The sequence below is a fragment of the Alternaria arbusti genome (genome assembly GCF_024043155.1).
Source record: "Alternaria arbusti strain BMP 1465 chromosome Unknown scaffold_11, whole genome shotgun sequence".
In the NCBI taxonomy this organism is placed as follows: domain Eukaryota; kingdom Fungi; phylum Ascomycota; class Dothideomycetes; order Pleosporales; family Pleosporaceae; genus Alternaria; species Alternaria arbusti.
In genome coordinates this window covers 63,210-78,081 of record NW_026249951.1, presented here as the reverse complement: position 1 = coordinate 78,081, position 14,872 = coordinate 63,210, and the positions used below count along the sequence as shown (strand labels likewise).

The window sequence follows — 14,872 nt, the reverse complement described above, 5'->3', positions numbered from 1 at the left end:
TGGTTCCCATTTCTCTTCTACATCACTACCTATGTTGGCGAAATCTATGCCGACCCCTACTTTGAGGAGAACCCCCACCTGCCAGATGGCAAGATTGACGAGATCTTGGAGAGCGGTACCAGGATTGGCACCAGAGCGCTTTTGGTGTTCGCTATCACCACCTTCTTCTCCTCTGTCATCCTGCCGTTCGTCATCCCTCCGACGTTCCAAGCCCCAGAACCCGACCGTCCAATAACCCCGGCAACGCCTATGACACCGACAACCCCACATTCCATGGGTGGCTCTGGCTACTTTGCTCTAGGTCCGGCACGCAGGGAAAACCCAAACACAACTATGGAGAAGATCGCCAAATCGTTGGAAACGTTGCAAGTCAAATCGCTCACTCTCCGTCGATCCTGGTTCATCTCACACATTCTCTTTGCCGTCCTCATGGTCCTCACCTTCTTTGTTCGTAGTACGTTGGGAGCTACAGTTCTTGTCGGCGCCATCGGTATTCCTTGGTGTGTGACCAACTGGGCTCCGTTCGCCATCATCTCCTCTGAGATCTCCAAGAGAGACGCCATCCGTCGCGGTATCATCAAGCCTCGCGACCGCGAATCTCAGCTCATCGCCGAGGGAGAGGATGACGGTTCTGGCGCCGATTCTGCTGGTGTTGTGTTGGGTATTCACAACGTCGCCATTGCAGCGCCGCAGGTCATCGCAACACTTGTCAGTGCCATCATGTTCAAGCTCCTACAAAAGCCTAGGGGCACGGCAGGTGACACGAGTGTAGCCTGGGTGCTGCGCTTTGGCGGCATCTGCGCTCTGGTCGCTGCGTGGTTAACGCTGCAAGTTAACGAAGAGAAAGAGGAAGAGGAAGAAGAAGAGCCTTTCAGAAGAAGGCGGATGTCTTAGAACGACTCCGATGAACAGTCTATTACGCGCCTAAGACGCGATTTGGAGCGATCTCTTAGCCGACAGCATTCTTCCATTGAGAGTACATCAAGTCCACAAGACGATAGAAACGAAGAGAGGATTGGAGATGAATGATTTGAACGATTCAATATGCGCTACACTATACGGAAAGCCTCACGGCTTGACTCTAGCGTTACAGAGTACTGTTTGGACTGCGATGCATCACGCGGCGAGGTCATGGCGTTTTATGGGGTTTGAGCGAGCGAGCATGCCTTAGTTTGTGAGCGCGCACGCGGAGTTTTGGAAAGTATACATGGGTCGGCAAGGGGGAAAATTCATTAGGCGCACTCTTTTGGGTAAATTTACATCTTACTAGTCAAAACCGCACGTAGTCATGGTGGTTGAATGAGCAAAGTTGACGACTCTCGCCCTGGACAACATCAATGCGACTCTGTGTTCTACTACTTTATCCCTCAAAGCACGAAGATGTCGGTGTGGATTTTGATCAAACGAGAGTTCTATTTCTTTATCCGTAACTACGTTGATGTATAAACAATTGAAGCGAAGTTTTCGAACCGCAACTTCCACCTGTCGACTTCTTCCCCACCGACCGATCAATCTATGTACAAGGCAACACCACTCCCCGTCCTCGAACTACCTCATGCCCTCCTCCAATGAGACTTGATGTAAACCCACCACCTTACAAAGCAGGCTTAGCATTCTTAACCAGCATCTCAAAGTACGCCTGGTTCCACTGACCAGCCTCAGGACTGGGCTGGTAGGCATCGGGCTTTCCGCAGAAAGAATCGTACCTAGTGGCCGAGCTATCACTCGTGCCATCGCTCTCACCACCAGGCTTAACCCAGACGAACGAGTCCACAAGCGAAGAGCCCGTGTTGCTCGTAGGACGAACACCGAAACCAGCGCCGTTGACGTTGCACCAGTTGCCCCACTCCTCACGCAGGCCAGTGACGCCGTTGCGGCCCGTGTCGACAATGGCTTGGCTGGGCATGCCTGCGGACTTGAGCTCGGGCGAGAAGAGCTCGATGTACTTCTTCTCGTTTTGCGCTTTGTTGTACTGCGCGTCGGAGGAGCCGGAGAACTCTCCTGGGGAGAGGTCCCAGGCGTTCCAGCCGGCGACGTTGGTGGCTACGCCGCGGACTTGCTTGGGGCTGCCTGCGGCCTTGTAGACTGTTGCTAGTTCTTTGGCTCCGGGCTCTGGAAAGGGGTTGTTAGGAATGTGATGGGATTGAGGGGATGGAAGGGTGCTTACTTAGGTTGTCGTTCCAGCCGAGCCAGCCTCCGTGACCGGCATCGATGTACATGGCGATGTTGGGCAGGTTGAGCTGCTTCAGAGCGTATGCGACACCGTCGCGATAGCCAGAAGCGGAATCCTTGCAGGTCTGGAGGTCGGAGTTGGTGACCAAGTTGGGGAGCGAATCGGGCTCGATGACGAGGGCGATGGCGGTGTTGGGGTACTTTTTGAAGATGGCAACGATGGCTTGCGTATTGTTAGTAAGGGCTGTGATCAACAGAGAATAAAACGCTTACGGTCAATGTACTCGGTCTTGTAGACGCTGAGCTCGCCAACAGCAAGCTCACCGTTGGAGGCCTTGGCGGCACAGTCACGACCGGGCAGATCGTAGATGACTAGTGCGGCAATCTGGTTGCAGGGGACGTCTTTGATACCATCCTCGACGACGGAGATCTTCTCACGGGTGTCGCTGATCATCTGTTAGTAGAGATTTGTGAGGACGAGCAAATTAACTCACATCCACAAGAAAGTTCCAACGTCAGCAACCTTGAGAGCCTTAGCCGCCATAGCAGTGTCGGTCATCTGAGCAGCCGCAGAAACGACCTCGGATGAGTAGAACTTGTTGGCGTAGATGGATCGGGACGCAAAGGGGTTGCCAGACAGAGTAACGGGAGTGGCACATGCTGCAGCCTGGCGAGCAGTGATGGGGCCGTTCTCTACGGGAGATGGGAGAGCGAAAGCGCCAGTAATGGCCGAGGTCACGGCGAAAGAGAAAAGACCCTTCATGTTGACGTCTGAATGAAGTTGTTTGGTTGCGTTGGTGCTGGAAGCCTTGGGGGTAATGGGAGCCTCTTATATCGGCGTTGGATCGTATGCTGCTAGTATGGCGCCAACTCAGCACTGAGGTACCGTCTCATCAGGAAGCAGGCCCGGAGACTGCGGACGTTAGCTTCTGGTTTGGGTCTGTGCGATCAGCGCTTGAGATATGAGGCTTAGATGAAGATTTATCAATGGCGGCATGGTAGTATAGTAGGGGTCCACTGACATAGCACCAGCTGAGTGGGAGGCAAAAGCCTGGTCTCTCGAGGTGGCGTTGCTTTACTAGCTATGAGCTTTGGATGAAGAGTTCTTTTGTGGAACGACATTACCGCCTCATGAGACTGCCATTAGGATTATGCAGTGGGATGCTCTCTTTGGGTATCTTCCAAACTTCCGAATGTCATATTCTCTTTTCGTTGCTCAAAGTCGTCTTGATAGGTCTCCAGCCGCTTGGACCCTGCCTACAGGGTAGATAAATGAATGTTTACATGAGACGTATTGGGGTTGCGGGGGTGCTTATTGTTCGGGTCTCCTACCCCGCGATCTTAGTCCTCAGCCTCACTCGTGATGACGATGATTGGCAGTTTGCGACATCATCTACGTAGCCCGTAAGCTTCCCATCGAGATATGAAAGAGTTTAGTATCGTGGGACAGCTGATCGGGTCATATGATACGGGTCATGGAGAACCGTCTTCCGATTGTTGTTGCAGGTGAACTCCTCGCAACATTTAGAGTCCCCATGAAATCTTTGGCAATGCACGAGTGATCAACAAATCTGCAGTAAAATGACGCGAGTCCTCTTCCCCGACAAAGCTGTATTGAGGGTTAATTGGGCTCGGCCCGATGTAAAACGTAAGCAGGTACACGAAGGCAGCCCGGAAATCTTTGGCTAGAAAGCTTCTCGAAAGGCTCGAATGTACACATGACACTCGAAATTGATGAAGGTCGATCTTGGAGGCTCTTTAATTTTGCATTTATCCTGATGCACTCCACATGGGAGGTTATGGCGAACGAGAGACCAGGTCGATAAGACAGCCAAGCCTCGCTACCGACTTGCGATGCTGGTCTGGAGGTCGTGTGAGGCAGGACGAGCGCTTGCGGTAGGCTTCTGGAAGATGAGGATTGGGGGAACTCCCGGGTATATGCGTCTGCCTAAAATGAGCATATGAGAATACGACCGGACAGCGCAATACGTAGCATCTGCCTGAAGGTGCGCGGTATCGTTGCATTTGACCGTCTTTGTGTCAAATAGTCTTGGATATACTCTTCTTTGCCGCACTGGACGGCTTCTGGTACACGATGGCATGATACGAGTGGAGCCTGGTGCTACCAATAACATCACAGCGGATTTGATCTCGTTACTGGTGCTATACGCGTGGAAGGCGGCAGACCACTTCCGTCTGGTCTTGTGAGCGCACGGCATGCGTATCGGCGCACGACCTGCGCTGCTGCAGCTAGCTGTGTGGTTCGGACCGCGTTGTGAGAGAGTGAAGGTAACGGAGAGTCTGAAACTGATACATAGTGGTGACGACGACGCTCGGAAGGATGATCTGAGTTGTTGATGTGAGTGACGAGGTTCGCGTTCGCAGATGCCAGAGTGGTCGGGTAATTGAAGCTTGCCCACGCTAATGACGAGTCTATTCCCCTTCCAGCGTAGTCCCAATATGGAGGCCATCTAATGTACCTAAGCTTCACGCCATTGCCTCGCAAGCCTTGCGCTTGAGGAGAATTTCTGAGCTTGTGTGAACGTCCGCGATTCTCGAGAGGATAGTTAGACTTTGGTAGATTCGTGTGCTCTGAAAAGGGTGGGCAAAGAAATCACGATGCCTCTTGCGATCCACGCTTCGGCGGTGAGACCTTGCTCAAATTGCGTGAAGATTCGAAGAGACCTCTGCATACCCCTGCGAAGGCGCATCTGGACATCAGCCATATATCCATAGCCATTCGATATTGATGCTACCGACTTTTGCGATCGATCACGTGGCCATAGAGAGGCAGGCATCCATGGCACTAGATGCCGGCATCCGACTGGCGTTGGATTCCTACGTTCATGGCTCCCGTCTCCGGTACTTTCCAAGTCTCTTACTTTCTCTTGTTTGAATCATCTCAGCAAGTATAAATCCCGCATCGCTGCTCGAACACCAAGAAGAAAAGAGTACAATCATTCCGATGTACGAATTTCGGCTATTGAGCGTCAAAGTTCTGCGGATAGTGAGAGCCTATCCCTTGTGTTGCCATCCAGATCTCGTCATACTTTGTTGTATTCGGAAGGTTGATCCGATGGAGGAAATGAAGTCTGAAAGACGCGATACAAGTAGGCGACACATCGTCCCTACGCGCTTGTCGTCTGGGAAGCGGACTTTGGATGGATCTTCCGCGATGGCAAATCCTGAATGTAAACAAAGCTCACAGTTCGAGCTTCTCGTGCAGACTATGCAGATTATTGCGTACGTTGATGGGTAACGGTACGCCTGGATTGCTGAAGTCGCAGGCATAATGGTGCGTCTCGCTGTCGCATCGCAGTTGAAAATGGTCCAACGCACGGAGCATTTGTTCAGCATATGGGTTCGTAGGCGACGCGACGGGCGGTAAGCCCTAGTGAGAGCGTCAAACCCAGGCGATAGTATACCGCATGAAGCCATGATGCAATCGCAATCCAAGTTTTTCAGCCTGCTATTTCCCTTCGATTGGGTACCATGCTAACAAGTGGCGACTCTTCATTTGTCATCCTGGTCTATCGTGGTGTCTTGCTCATAATGAACTGAGTACTGGACTTCTTGTCGTATGATGTTGTTTTTCAAGCTCGCATCATCCACTCGCTCGTCATGTAAAACCAAGTTCTGCGGTGTCGACGAGACTGTCGCTGTGTTTTGGAGTGGTTCAGGCCTCAGTTTCATCTGCGCAATTCGAGGCTCAAATCTAGATGGGGGCAAAGCTGTCGTGTCAGATGACATCGTGTCCATAGAGATCTCAGGCGCACCCGGGCGAGATGCCTGTTTGCGTGAAGCTCTCGCTTTCCCTGAAGCAACACCACGACCCGACAGCTTGTATCCTCGAGATGGGGCATGAATCCGCATAAGCTCGCCATGACCGAAACCAGTGTTGAGCGACTCTGTGAACCGCTTGAGCGCAGCGAGCGTCGCGGCCGCTAGAGAGTATGATAGTTCCACAGCCTGCCAGATGACCACTGTGGCTGCCGTGAGAGAGACATCAGATGTGGTTGTAAGTTGATGTATCTCATTTTGGCGAAGAGCAGAGAAGATTAGGATTCTATCGCGTGATCAGCTAATACAAAAGCACTGCTGGCGAGCGGTACGTACGGTAGTCGGAGCCAAAATGACGATATGACGATGAGTTTGGTTCGGAAGGCCATACGTAGACCCCACACCAACTGAATGGGCAGGAAGAGCAGGAGGACCTCGGTCATGACGTCCAGAGCTGTGAGAGCAATCCATCGTCGCTCACTCTGGGCACATTCGGAGTGCGCGGAGGTGATGTCCCACGCAAGCACACGGTGGACCGAGCAGTCGACATTCAGAAGGAGGACGGATGTGAGACATTGAGCGACGATTATGGCGCTTACGCCGTACTGGAATCTTCTGTGGAATCTTGTCTGTGTCGTGCGCAATAGCATGGCAACGATGGCAATCTTAGAGACGCATAGGGATATGACCCATAGGATGTTACCAGCCGTTGCGTAGTTGTTGAGTTTCTCGATAGCGGATGAGAGAGTAGCCAGCTCGGTCATAGGGCGCCCGAGTCCAGTAGAGATGGACGCAAAAACGACACCAAAGAAACTAAGCGCCAATACCTATTCGCATGATTGTCAGTAACGGCCTCTCGTCGTGCTCAAAATTGTTATGAATACACCACGATGTACGTACCCCTGATAGTAGCACGATCAGATCATCGAGACTATAAGCTCTCCATCGAATATAACCTCGAAGGCATGCTACACATAGTGTGTAGCATAAGCAGAGACCGATGGTGAATTTCAACGTAGCTGCACGTCCTGGATCTCTTACGACTGCTTCCTCGTCATGATCTGCCATGATACTGCTCGTGAAAAGTACGCGAGAACTGCTCGGTAGCCTTAAGTTCCCACGGCAGGGCGTTAGCACACCCGTGTGGGTCGTGGCGTCGTCTCCAAAGCTGCGGCGCGGACAACCGTCTCATCTTATCACCGTACCCTGACTCGAACTTCGCTGTTTGTCCAACGGCGAAACCAGCTGGGAACTATTTTGTGCTGCGCGCAGTGAATGTATCACATCACCCCTTCAGCAGGCGCGTGGACCGTGTTGCGGCTCTCCAAGGGCCATTCGTCCGCATTTAACCCATGGCTGGGACCGGGCTTCGATAGGCATACAATCCTCCAATCCTGTAGCGCTCTTTGGTTAGAATGTGTTGCATCCGTCCTGTTGCTGATTGCATGCGCTGAAGATCGGAGAGGTCATTACGGGGTGCCTTGAACCTTGTCCATAATAGGCTGCCCCGTGACGTGCCAGAGCTTATCGCTTCTCAACAGCGTGCCTGACTGCAGCATTTACCGCTCGGCACTTGATCGTACATAGACTGCTGTACTTCAGCTAACCAACTCTTGTAGCTAAGATTGATCAAGTTGACTACCTACAGTTGCTTTCCTCGACCTCTCGACGCTCTGACAGAGGAGAATTTGCGCACCTGCCCATGCTGGACTCCTACGACCGCCGATCTGCGACACCACCAGCCTGTAGCTAGCCTTTTTGACGATGAAAGCACGGTAGCACGCAGATGCAGGTTGTGACAGCGAGCGTGATTGATTGGTGCGCGGTTCGGGGCCCCGGGAGGTGTGTGGTGCTGCGGAGCAAGCTTGGACGACAGACACCTCGGCTGTTTGATTGCGGGCGAAGCGTGTTTCTGGTGGCCACGGAACGGCCCTAGGAGGGTCCTCCTCCCATGTTCCCTTCGATAACACGTACCCTCTGCATGCTATATCAATGAGTCGCCGGTCGGCTATTTGGCCTCGCGACACCAATAGCATGATGCGCGACGGTCAAAGAGCATCAACAAATCGAACCTTTCCAGTACCTGATAAGCTTACGCTTGAGTCTCCTTATTATGGATACATGGTATGGTGTACATGAACCAACACAAGACATTGCACAGGCCCCCACGGATATCATGCATTAGTGTCCTTGCGCAATGCACACGGCTCGAGAGCCCTGTAGTCTCAAGCCGCTCTTCCAAGGCCATCTCCTTAATTACTCATGGCTGATTCGGCAAAGCCTGTCACGATTTCAATGGCACGCCACATAAAGCGGTGATGGGCCCAAGAACGGCAGCTAGTTCCTAGCTCTAGGCACGGCTTGCAATCAACGTGTATAGTAACGGCTGTAGAGTTTGCATCTAGATCGCTTAAGCAGCGTCTGGGACGAATTCCCCCACTGCACCTCCCTCTTCTTTCAGGACATCCCTTACCTCCGTTGATGGCCGTTGTTCTGTAGTCACGTACTCTGTACCATGGCAGTCGTCGGAGAATCGAAGATTGTGAATGCCGAGGAGTACGACGCAGGAAGCAATGGATCCGGCGAAGCGGGTAGGATGCATGCCAGTGCTCTGGGAGGCACAGCCCACGACGCCGAGGACATGCAGCGGATGGGCAAGAAACAAGAACTCCGGGTAAGCCCTTATTGCGACGTATATGCAGGAACTCTACTAAGTGTTCAATTAGAGAAATTTTCGCCTGATTTCCATCATTGGGTTCGTGGTTGTCCTACAGTCAACATGGGAAAGTGCGTTACTGTAAGTTCTTGTTCCTGTGCCGATCTATCCCCTGCTAAGTAGAAGCAAAGTTCAGCTTATTTTGGGCTATTCAATGGAGGCACAGCGGGAGTCATCTGGATGATGATTATCACATGGATGTTCGTCCTAGCCATGATTGCGTCGCTTGCCGAAATGGCCTCAATGGCCCCAACTGCCGGTGGACAATACCATTGGGTCAGCGAGTTCGCCCCGCCATCATTCCAAAAGTCCCTTAGTTACATCGTGGGTATGTAGTTGAATGGTCTAAACATCTAAAGCCTCGTACTGACACCATGTTCAGGATGGGCTGCGGCTGTCGGGTGGGTCAGCGGGATACCCGCCTGTGCACAAATGCTTTCGAGTCTCGTCATCGGAATGGTCCTCCTCGCGTACCCTGACGCCCAGATTGGAGAACTATGGCATGTCACACTGTTGATGATGCTTTGGCTGTTCCTCATGATCGGTTTCAATATCTTCTTGGCGCAGCATCTTCCCCTCGCTGAAGGTGTTGTGCTAGTCTTGCATGTCTTTGCCTTCTTCGCGTTTCTGATTCTATTCTGGACCATGGCAGAGCGTCTTCCGGCGGAAGAAGTTTTCACGACTTGGACAAATGGTGGAGAATGGAGCTCGATGGGCGTGTCTGCTCTGGTTGGCCTCTCAACCCCATTGTGGTGTTTTATTGGTCCAGACGCGGGCGCACACATGTCTGAGGAGTTGAAAGACGCCTCCATGGTGCTTCCGAAAGCTATGATGTGGGCTGTTTTCTTCAACGGCATTTTCGGATGCATTATGGTAAGCACGCCTGAACTATTCTGGATGAAAGGCAGATACTGACTACGTACGCTCGTGTTAGATGATTACCTTCGTAATGTGTGGCGGTGCTCTTGATTCGGTTCTCGAATCGCCCACCGGACAGCCTATACTTCAGGCCGTTTACAATGCGACAGGCTCTATCGCCGGCACTGAGGTCATGGGTGCTCTGCTCGTCATCCTCGTCTTCTTTGCAGCCGTGTCCGTTACCGCTGCTTCTTCGCGCCAGATCTGGGCATTTGCACGCGACAGAGGACTTCCGTTCTCCGCATGGATCGAGCGAGTGCCAGCCGGCTGGGACATTCCCGTCAACGCGCTACTTGTCTGTCTCGGATCCTCGCTTGTGCTCGCATGCATCAACTTCGGGTCGGACGTTACGTTGAACGCCATCGTCTCCATCTCAAACGCAGCTCTCATCTTCTCCTACATTATATCGATTGGATGCGTGCGCTTGAAGCGTTGGCGAGGAGAGCCATTGCTCCCTCGACGCTGGAGCCTAGGCAAGTTTGGAGGCATCGTCAACGACCTAGCTCTTGCCTTTTTAGTCGTTTCCTTCATCTTCTCATTCTTCCCTATAGTGCCAAACCCTTCGGCTACGGACATGAATTGGGCGGCGCTTATGTTTGGCGCGATGGCTATCATCGCCACGGTCAACTATTTCGTCAGCGCACGGAAGAGTTATATCGCGCCTGTTTCGCTTGTTAAACGAGACTAGACGGCGAACGCATCACAGCAATCATTCATACCGTAGACAAATGTATCACTATGCTGCGCCTACCGCATTCGATTTTTGTTCTGAACCCTTGTCTCTAACCCTTTTTGGACTAGCGTTCTCGTGTTCATTCCCTAACGAAAACCCATTTCCCATCCCCAATTCCTGAACATGATGTAGAAGGCTCGATCATATTTATAGCCCTCGACAACCTTGCGATCTACGTATAGCTTATTCTTTCTATTTGTGACTCTTCTAGATTATTTGTTTCCTTTTTTCGTACGCGATGATGCGGGGTATGGAAATGTGAATGGTCGTTCTATTTCCACCCGCGCAGACACTATCAGCTTTGCACCTGGCAGACTGGAAGAGCCCACGACAACGATGTCTCAACCTCTGAAAGAAGCCGACATTTTATTTCCGCACCTTTCCAACACACCAAATCTATCCAGCACCCTCTCTTCTCTGCGCCGCTCAACACTATCAACGCACAACCGCCTTAATTCAATCATCTCCGACAGCGATTTCGTCAGTTCAGTCGCATCTGCCTACGATCTACCTCTTGTAGCCAATGAACGTTGTGGAAGCTGGTACATTCCGCCAACCCAAAAGTCTGGATCTGTCTACTTCAAGAGCACGGACGGTCACATGGGCGAATGGAGCTTCAGTCTGAGAAGACTAAATCTGCAACTGTTGGATATTGTGGAAAAGCTTGGCGGCGCCGTGGTTGTGGACAGCACGAGGAGGGGCAAGAGCATGCCGGACGCGCTGAGCAAAACCATCCCGACATGGTGCTGTGTGATCAACAGGGCTGTATTCGGCACACCTAGGAAAGACGAGATGCGATTGTTTACGCCGCCACAAGCCGTGGGAGAAAGCGAGCATGCGCAAATGGAGAAGAGGATAGACGGATTTGTGCAACAGTTTCTGGTGCGTGTCTTATCTAGGCATTTCCGAATATATTCGCTGATATCGAGACAAGGATATCTGCAAACCTAACATCGTGGACCTTCGCAGTAAGCTGAAGAAACCCCTGCGGCCGATATGGGTGACCCAACAATCATCTCTTCCGGACAGTCCGCCTTCTTTCCCCGACTTTCACCCGATCGTGCTCTGCACAGCATCGCGACGGGTACGCGGTGCCGAAGCATCGGAAAGCGGGTATATCCAGGGTGCTGCCGATGACCACGAAGCATGGTCTTATGGACTCACTCCGACAGTCTTCTGGAAGAACAAGGACGTGCTGATGAAGTCGAGCGAGGAAGATGCGCCAGCTCTGATCGAAAAATTGCTCAACGAAGACGGAGGTAGTAGCGCGATCGCAAGTCTGATCAAGCCAACCTCAAAACTGTACATCTCTCCTAGTGACCAGATGAAGCTCGACGGATTCGACGTTGTGATTAGTTGCACACCGGAGCCCTTCGCCCCTTCGATGCTAAAGGACGCCGGAGTCAAACACTACTTGCACCTCAAGTGCCAAACCGGCAAACTGGGCTCGCGCGACCTCCGCACCCAACTGCCCCGAATTCTATATTTCTTCTCGTCCCTGTCAGATCCAACGACCGGAAAGATTCTCGTGTGCTGCCCAACAGGCAAGGATCTATCCGTCGGCACCGCCCTAGCAGTACTATGTCTCTACACAAACGAGGAGGGAGCGATAGACACCAGTGCACCAAAGGAGACAAGTGCCATCGGAAAAGCCTTCATCAAGCAAAGGCTCAGTTGGATAACAACAAGCAACCCCGCGCTAAACCCAAGTAGAAGCACGCTCCAAAGCGTCAATGCCATCCTGCTAGAAAGTCAAGACCCAAAAGCTCTCTTGCAAACCAAGAGTAATGGCACGAACACTGGCATCGTCACCTCAATACCCATTCGAGAAACAAGACCCCTGCCACAAGAACCACAAACAGACGACTCTTCCGAGACAGAAAAGCCGAAGCCCAGCTCTCCTCCGCTGCCTACTTCAATCTTTGAAAACCTACGCAACTCCCCGGACAAACCATGGAGCTTCACGCGTCAACTCCGCTCTACCCTACCGACCCATCCCTCGGGCACAGTGACAGGAACAGCGACGTTCACGTCCTGCAAACTACCAGCCTCCTTTCCACCAACTCTGCTCTACACCGAAGAAGGCGAATTTGCAACAGAAACGGGTCTCAAGTTCAACGCACGCAGGAAATACGTGTACCAACTCAAAACGTCGACATTAGAAAGCACAGACGAGAAAGCAAGAGGAGACTACATCGCCGTCCGTTTCTTCGACGATGAAAAGATGCCGCACGCGGATATCAAGGATGGCGTGGGGAAGAACGGGGAAGGGGTCGGGGGGTCATTCGTCGACATGGGTGATCTGCAGACGAGTGGAAAGGAGATGAAAGCCAAGAACAAGGAAACGCATCTTTGTGCCGAAGACTTGTATACGGCTAGTTGGACATTCGGACCAGGTGTTGTCAACTCGGCCACGGAGGATGTGTGGTGGGAAGTGCGATACGATGTCAAGGGCCCAAAGAAGGATTACGTGAGTACCACGAGGTACACCCTCATGTGACGGACAGAGAAGAGATGAATATAGGGTATCAAAGCCGATCTACATAACACAAACGACCACGCGCCAGACACTGCGAAACAACATGTTTGCCGCCAAGTAAGGAGTTTCCTGATTTCATGACGTTGCTCCCGTCACTTTCGTTACGAGATTCACAATCTTCAGGAATACATTCACCACGAGCGCAAGCGCGGCGCTCGGTACGAGGATTTGTAGCCACTCGTACCACAGCTTCGGTCGGACGTCTGTCTCGATCCAGCCAGCGCCTTTGAGCGGTGGCCCGCCGTTGACATTGGGTGTCTCGCCCTCGTCGGCTGGGAAACGCTGGTTTTCGAGGAAGTATTGGAGCAGGTCGTCCTTTTCGCGCCATCGGGCAAGGAGCCAGTCGCTGAAGAGCTTGTCGTCGTGGAGGGGAATGTCGGCGATGGCGAAGCGGCGCCAGTACATGTTTACGGACTTTGGAGGGCGTCCTTGGAAGTAGGTACTATAGAGGGTGAAGAGGTCTTGGCCGTATTGGCCAGCGCTGTTGTGTGTTAGTATCTGAAGAATATGGATGGTAGGCTAGACTTACGGAACGCCCTCGTATGCCATTGTGCAGTCGTAGAGGTAGTCTACAGAGCCTTGCAGCTCTTGCAGACAAAAGGAAAGCCCTGTGCTTCGCGGCAGCAGTGCATGTCTTAGATCCTCAATCTGGTTCTTTTCTGCCCATTTCTTGCTCGATGCGCGACCATTCTTGCTAAGATTTGTGCCTTCGGGGAAGATGAGAAGCCACATGGGGTCGAGACCCTTGGAACCGGATAGTGGGCCGTCGTGACTTCTGCTTAGCTTCCTCAGCCTATGTTGGAAGCGCTCCTTGTCCGTGGACCACTTGCGGGACAGGAAGATGAAGCCGAAGAGCCTCATGCCCCAGCCGAGGATTGGAATGTATTTGAGCGACTCCTTGAGGATGATGTAGAGGTGGCCGTGCATGGACGCGCTGTATGCCATCCACCAGAGGTAGACCCAGTCAGTGTAGATCTAGTAGGTGTCAGCTCATTGTTCTACAAGACGTTGCCTGAATAACCGTACCTGGTGGTTTGAAACGAATACCAGCCTTTCTGGAAAGTCGCATTCGAGCAGGCCATCTTCCTTCTTCCTCATCTGTCCTCTTATGCTCTCGTCTCCACTGACGCGCATCGTGACGGGCGCCCACCAGTACGTCATGGTGGTGACGGTCATGCTGAAGTGCTGCTTGGTCATGGCCATCCACGCGTAGAAGAGGTCCTTGCTGTAGAAGTATAGCGGCAGGCCGATGTATTGGGTGATGGCGATGCTGAGACATGACGTTAGTATCCTGTGGGTGGTATTAGCCTTGAGTGTATACGAACGCTATGATGCTGCCGTTGAAGTACGCTGCAAAAAGACACATGCGCAGAAACTGCACAACAGGCCCATGTTTGACCTTGCCGGCTGGATGTTGGGTTGGATCCGGGAGTTTTGGGCCGGAGGGTGTCTTGGTGCGCTGCGCCTTCAGCTTCTCGATGACGGGCACCGATGCGGGCGGCTTGCGCTGCCGGATGTCTGTGGTGGACATGATGCTCGTGGTGTGGGCAAGCATGGGGAGTATGCAGGCAGATCTGAGGAATATGATAGAGAGAGTGTGAGTGCGCGTGCACGCAGGCGGGCGTGGGCGGATGCTCAGGCGGACGAGGGAACTACGGATACGGCCCAGGCATGCGGCGGGGGAGAGTGGGACAGCGCGCTGCCGTCTGCATTGGGCGTCTGGGGGTGAAAGGGCGTGCGAGCGTGGTGTGGAGGAGCAGAGGGAGTAATCAGGCCGCAGCTTTCGCGCATCGTGTCTCCGGGCGCTGGAACTTGGTGCTGCCGATCCGCAGCTTTCCCTCGAGCATGATGACAGCACGGCGGTTCACCCCACTCGTTAGCTCCAGGGCTGGCCTGGTGCGGGCGCTAATCATATCCGGACGCGTTCACTCGCAACTTTCACCTCTTCCACCAGAGGCCCACGTCCACGGGTCGCACCCCTCTGCATGTGATTATGGAGTTTAGTCGCTGCACT

The 14,872-nt window shown here is 52.7% G+C and overlaps 5 protein-coding genes across 5 annotated transcripts; 2 read left to right on the top strand and 3 right to left on the bottom strand.

Annotated features, from left to right (window-relative positions):
• Window positions 1-1,594: 1,594 nt before the first annotated feature.
• On the bottom strand, window positions 1,595-2,935 carry CEL6C (1,4-beta-D-glucan cellobiohydrolase cel6c; the record flags this gene model as incomplete). Its single annotated transcript, XM_051448142.1, has 4 exons — window positions 1,595-2,112; window positions 2,168-2,395; window positions 2,446-2,618; window positions 2,667-2,935. 4 exons carry the CDS (start codon window positions 2,933-2,935, stop codon window positions 1,595-1,597), a joined length of 1,188 nt encoding a protein of 395 aa, XP_051300409.1.
• Window positions 2,936-5,685: 2,750 nt separating this feature from the next.
• Window positions 5,686-6,716, bottom strand: J4E86_007622 (uncharacterized protein; the record flags this gene model as incomplete). Its single annotated transcript, XM_051448141.1, has 2 exons — window positions 5,686-6,238; window positions 6,289-6,716. The coding sequence occupies 2 exons, from the start codon at window positions 6,714-6,716 to the stop codon at window positions 5,686-5,688; spliced, it is 981 nt and encodes a 326-aa protein (XP_051300408.1).
• A 1,751-nt stretch (window positions 6,717-8,467) lies between these two features.
• On the top strand, window positions 8,468-10,274 carry J4E86_007621 (uncharacterized protein; the record flags this gene model as incomplete). Its single annotated transcript, XM_051448140.1, has 5 exons — window positions 8,468-8,626; window positions 8,679-8,749; window positions 8,800-8,996; window positions 9,051-9,541; window positions 9,603-10,274. 5 exons carry the CDS (start codon window positions 8,468-8,470, stop codon window positions 10,272-10,274), a joined length of 1,590 nt encoding a protein of 529 aa, XP_051300407.1.
• Window positions 10,275-10,655: 381 nt separating this feature from the next.
• J4E86_007620 (uncharacterized protein) lies at window positions 10,656-12,919 on the top strand (the record flags this gene model as incomplete). The annotated part of the gene is made up of 3 exons (XM_051448139.1): window positions 10,656-11,201; window positions 11,254-12,789; window positions 12,887-12,919. The coding sequence occupies 3 exons, from the start codon at window positions 10,656-10,658 to the stop codon at window positions 12,917-12,919; spliced, it is 2,115 nt and encodes a 704-aa protein (XP_051300406.1).
• A 14-nt stretch (window positions 12,920-12,933) lies between these two features.
• Window positions 12,934-14,389, bottom strand: J4E86_007619 (uncharacterized protein; the record flags this gene model as incomplete). Its single annotated transcript, XM_051448138.1, has 4 exons — window positions 12,934-13,339; window positions 13,388-13,833; window positions 13,885-14,128; window positions 14,184-14,389. The coding sequence occupies 4 exons, from the start codon at window positions 14,387-14,389 to the stop codon at window positions 12,934-12,936; spliced, it is 1,302 nt and encodes a 433-aa protein (XP_051300405.1).
• Between the last annotated feature and the right edge of the window lie 483 nt (window positions 14,390-14,872).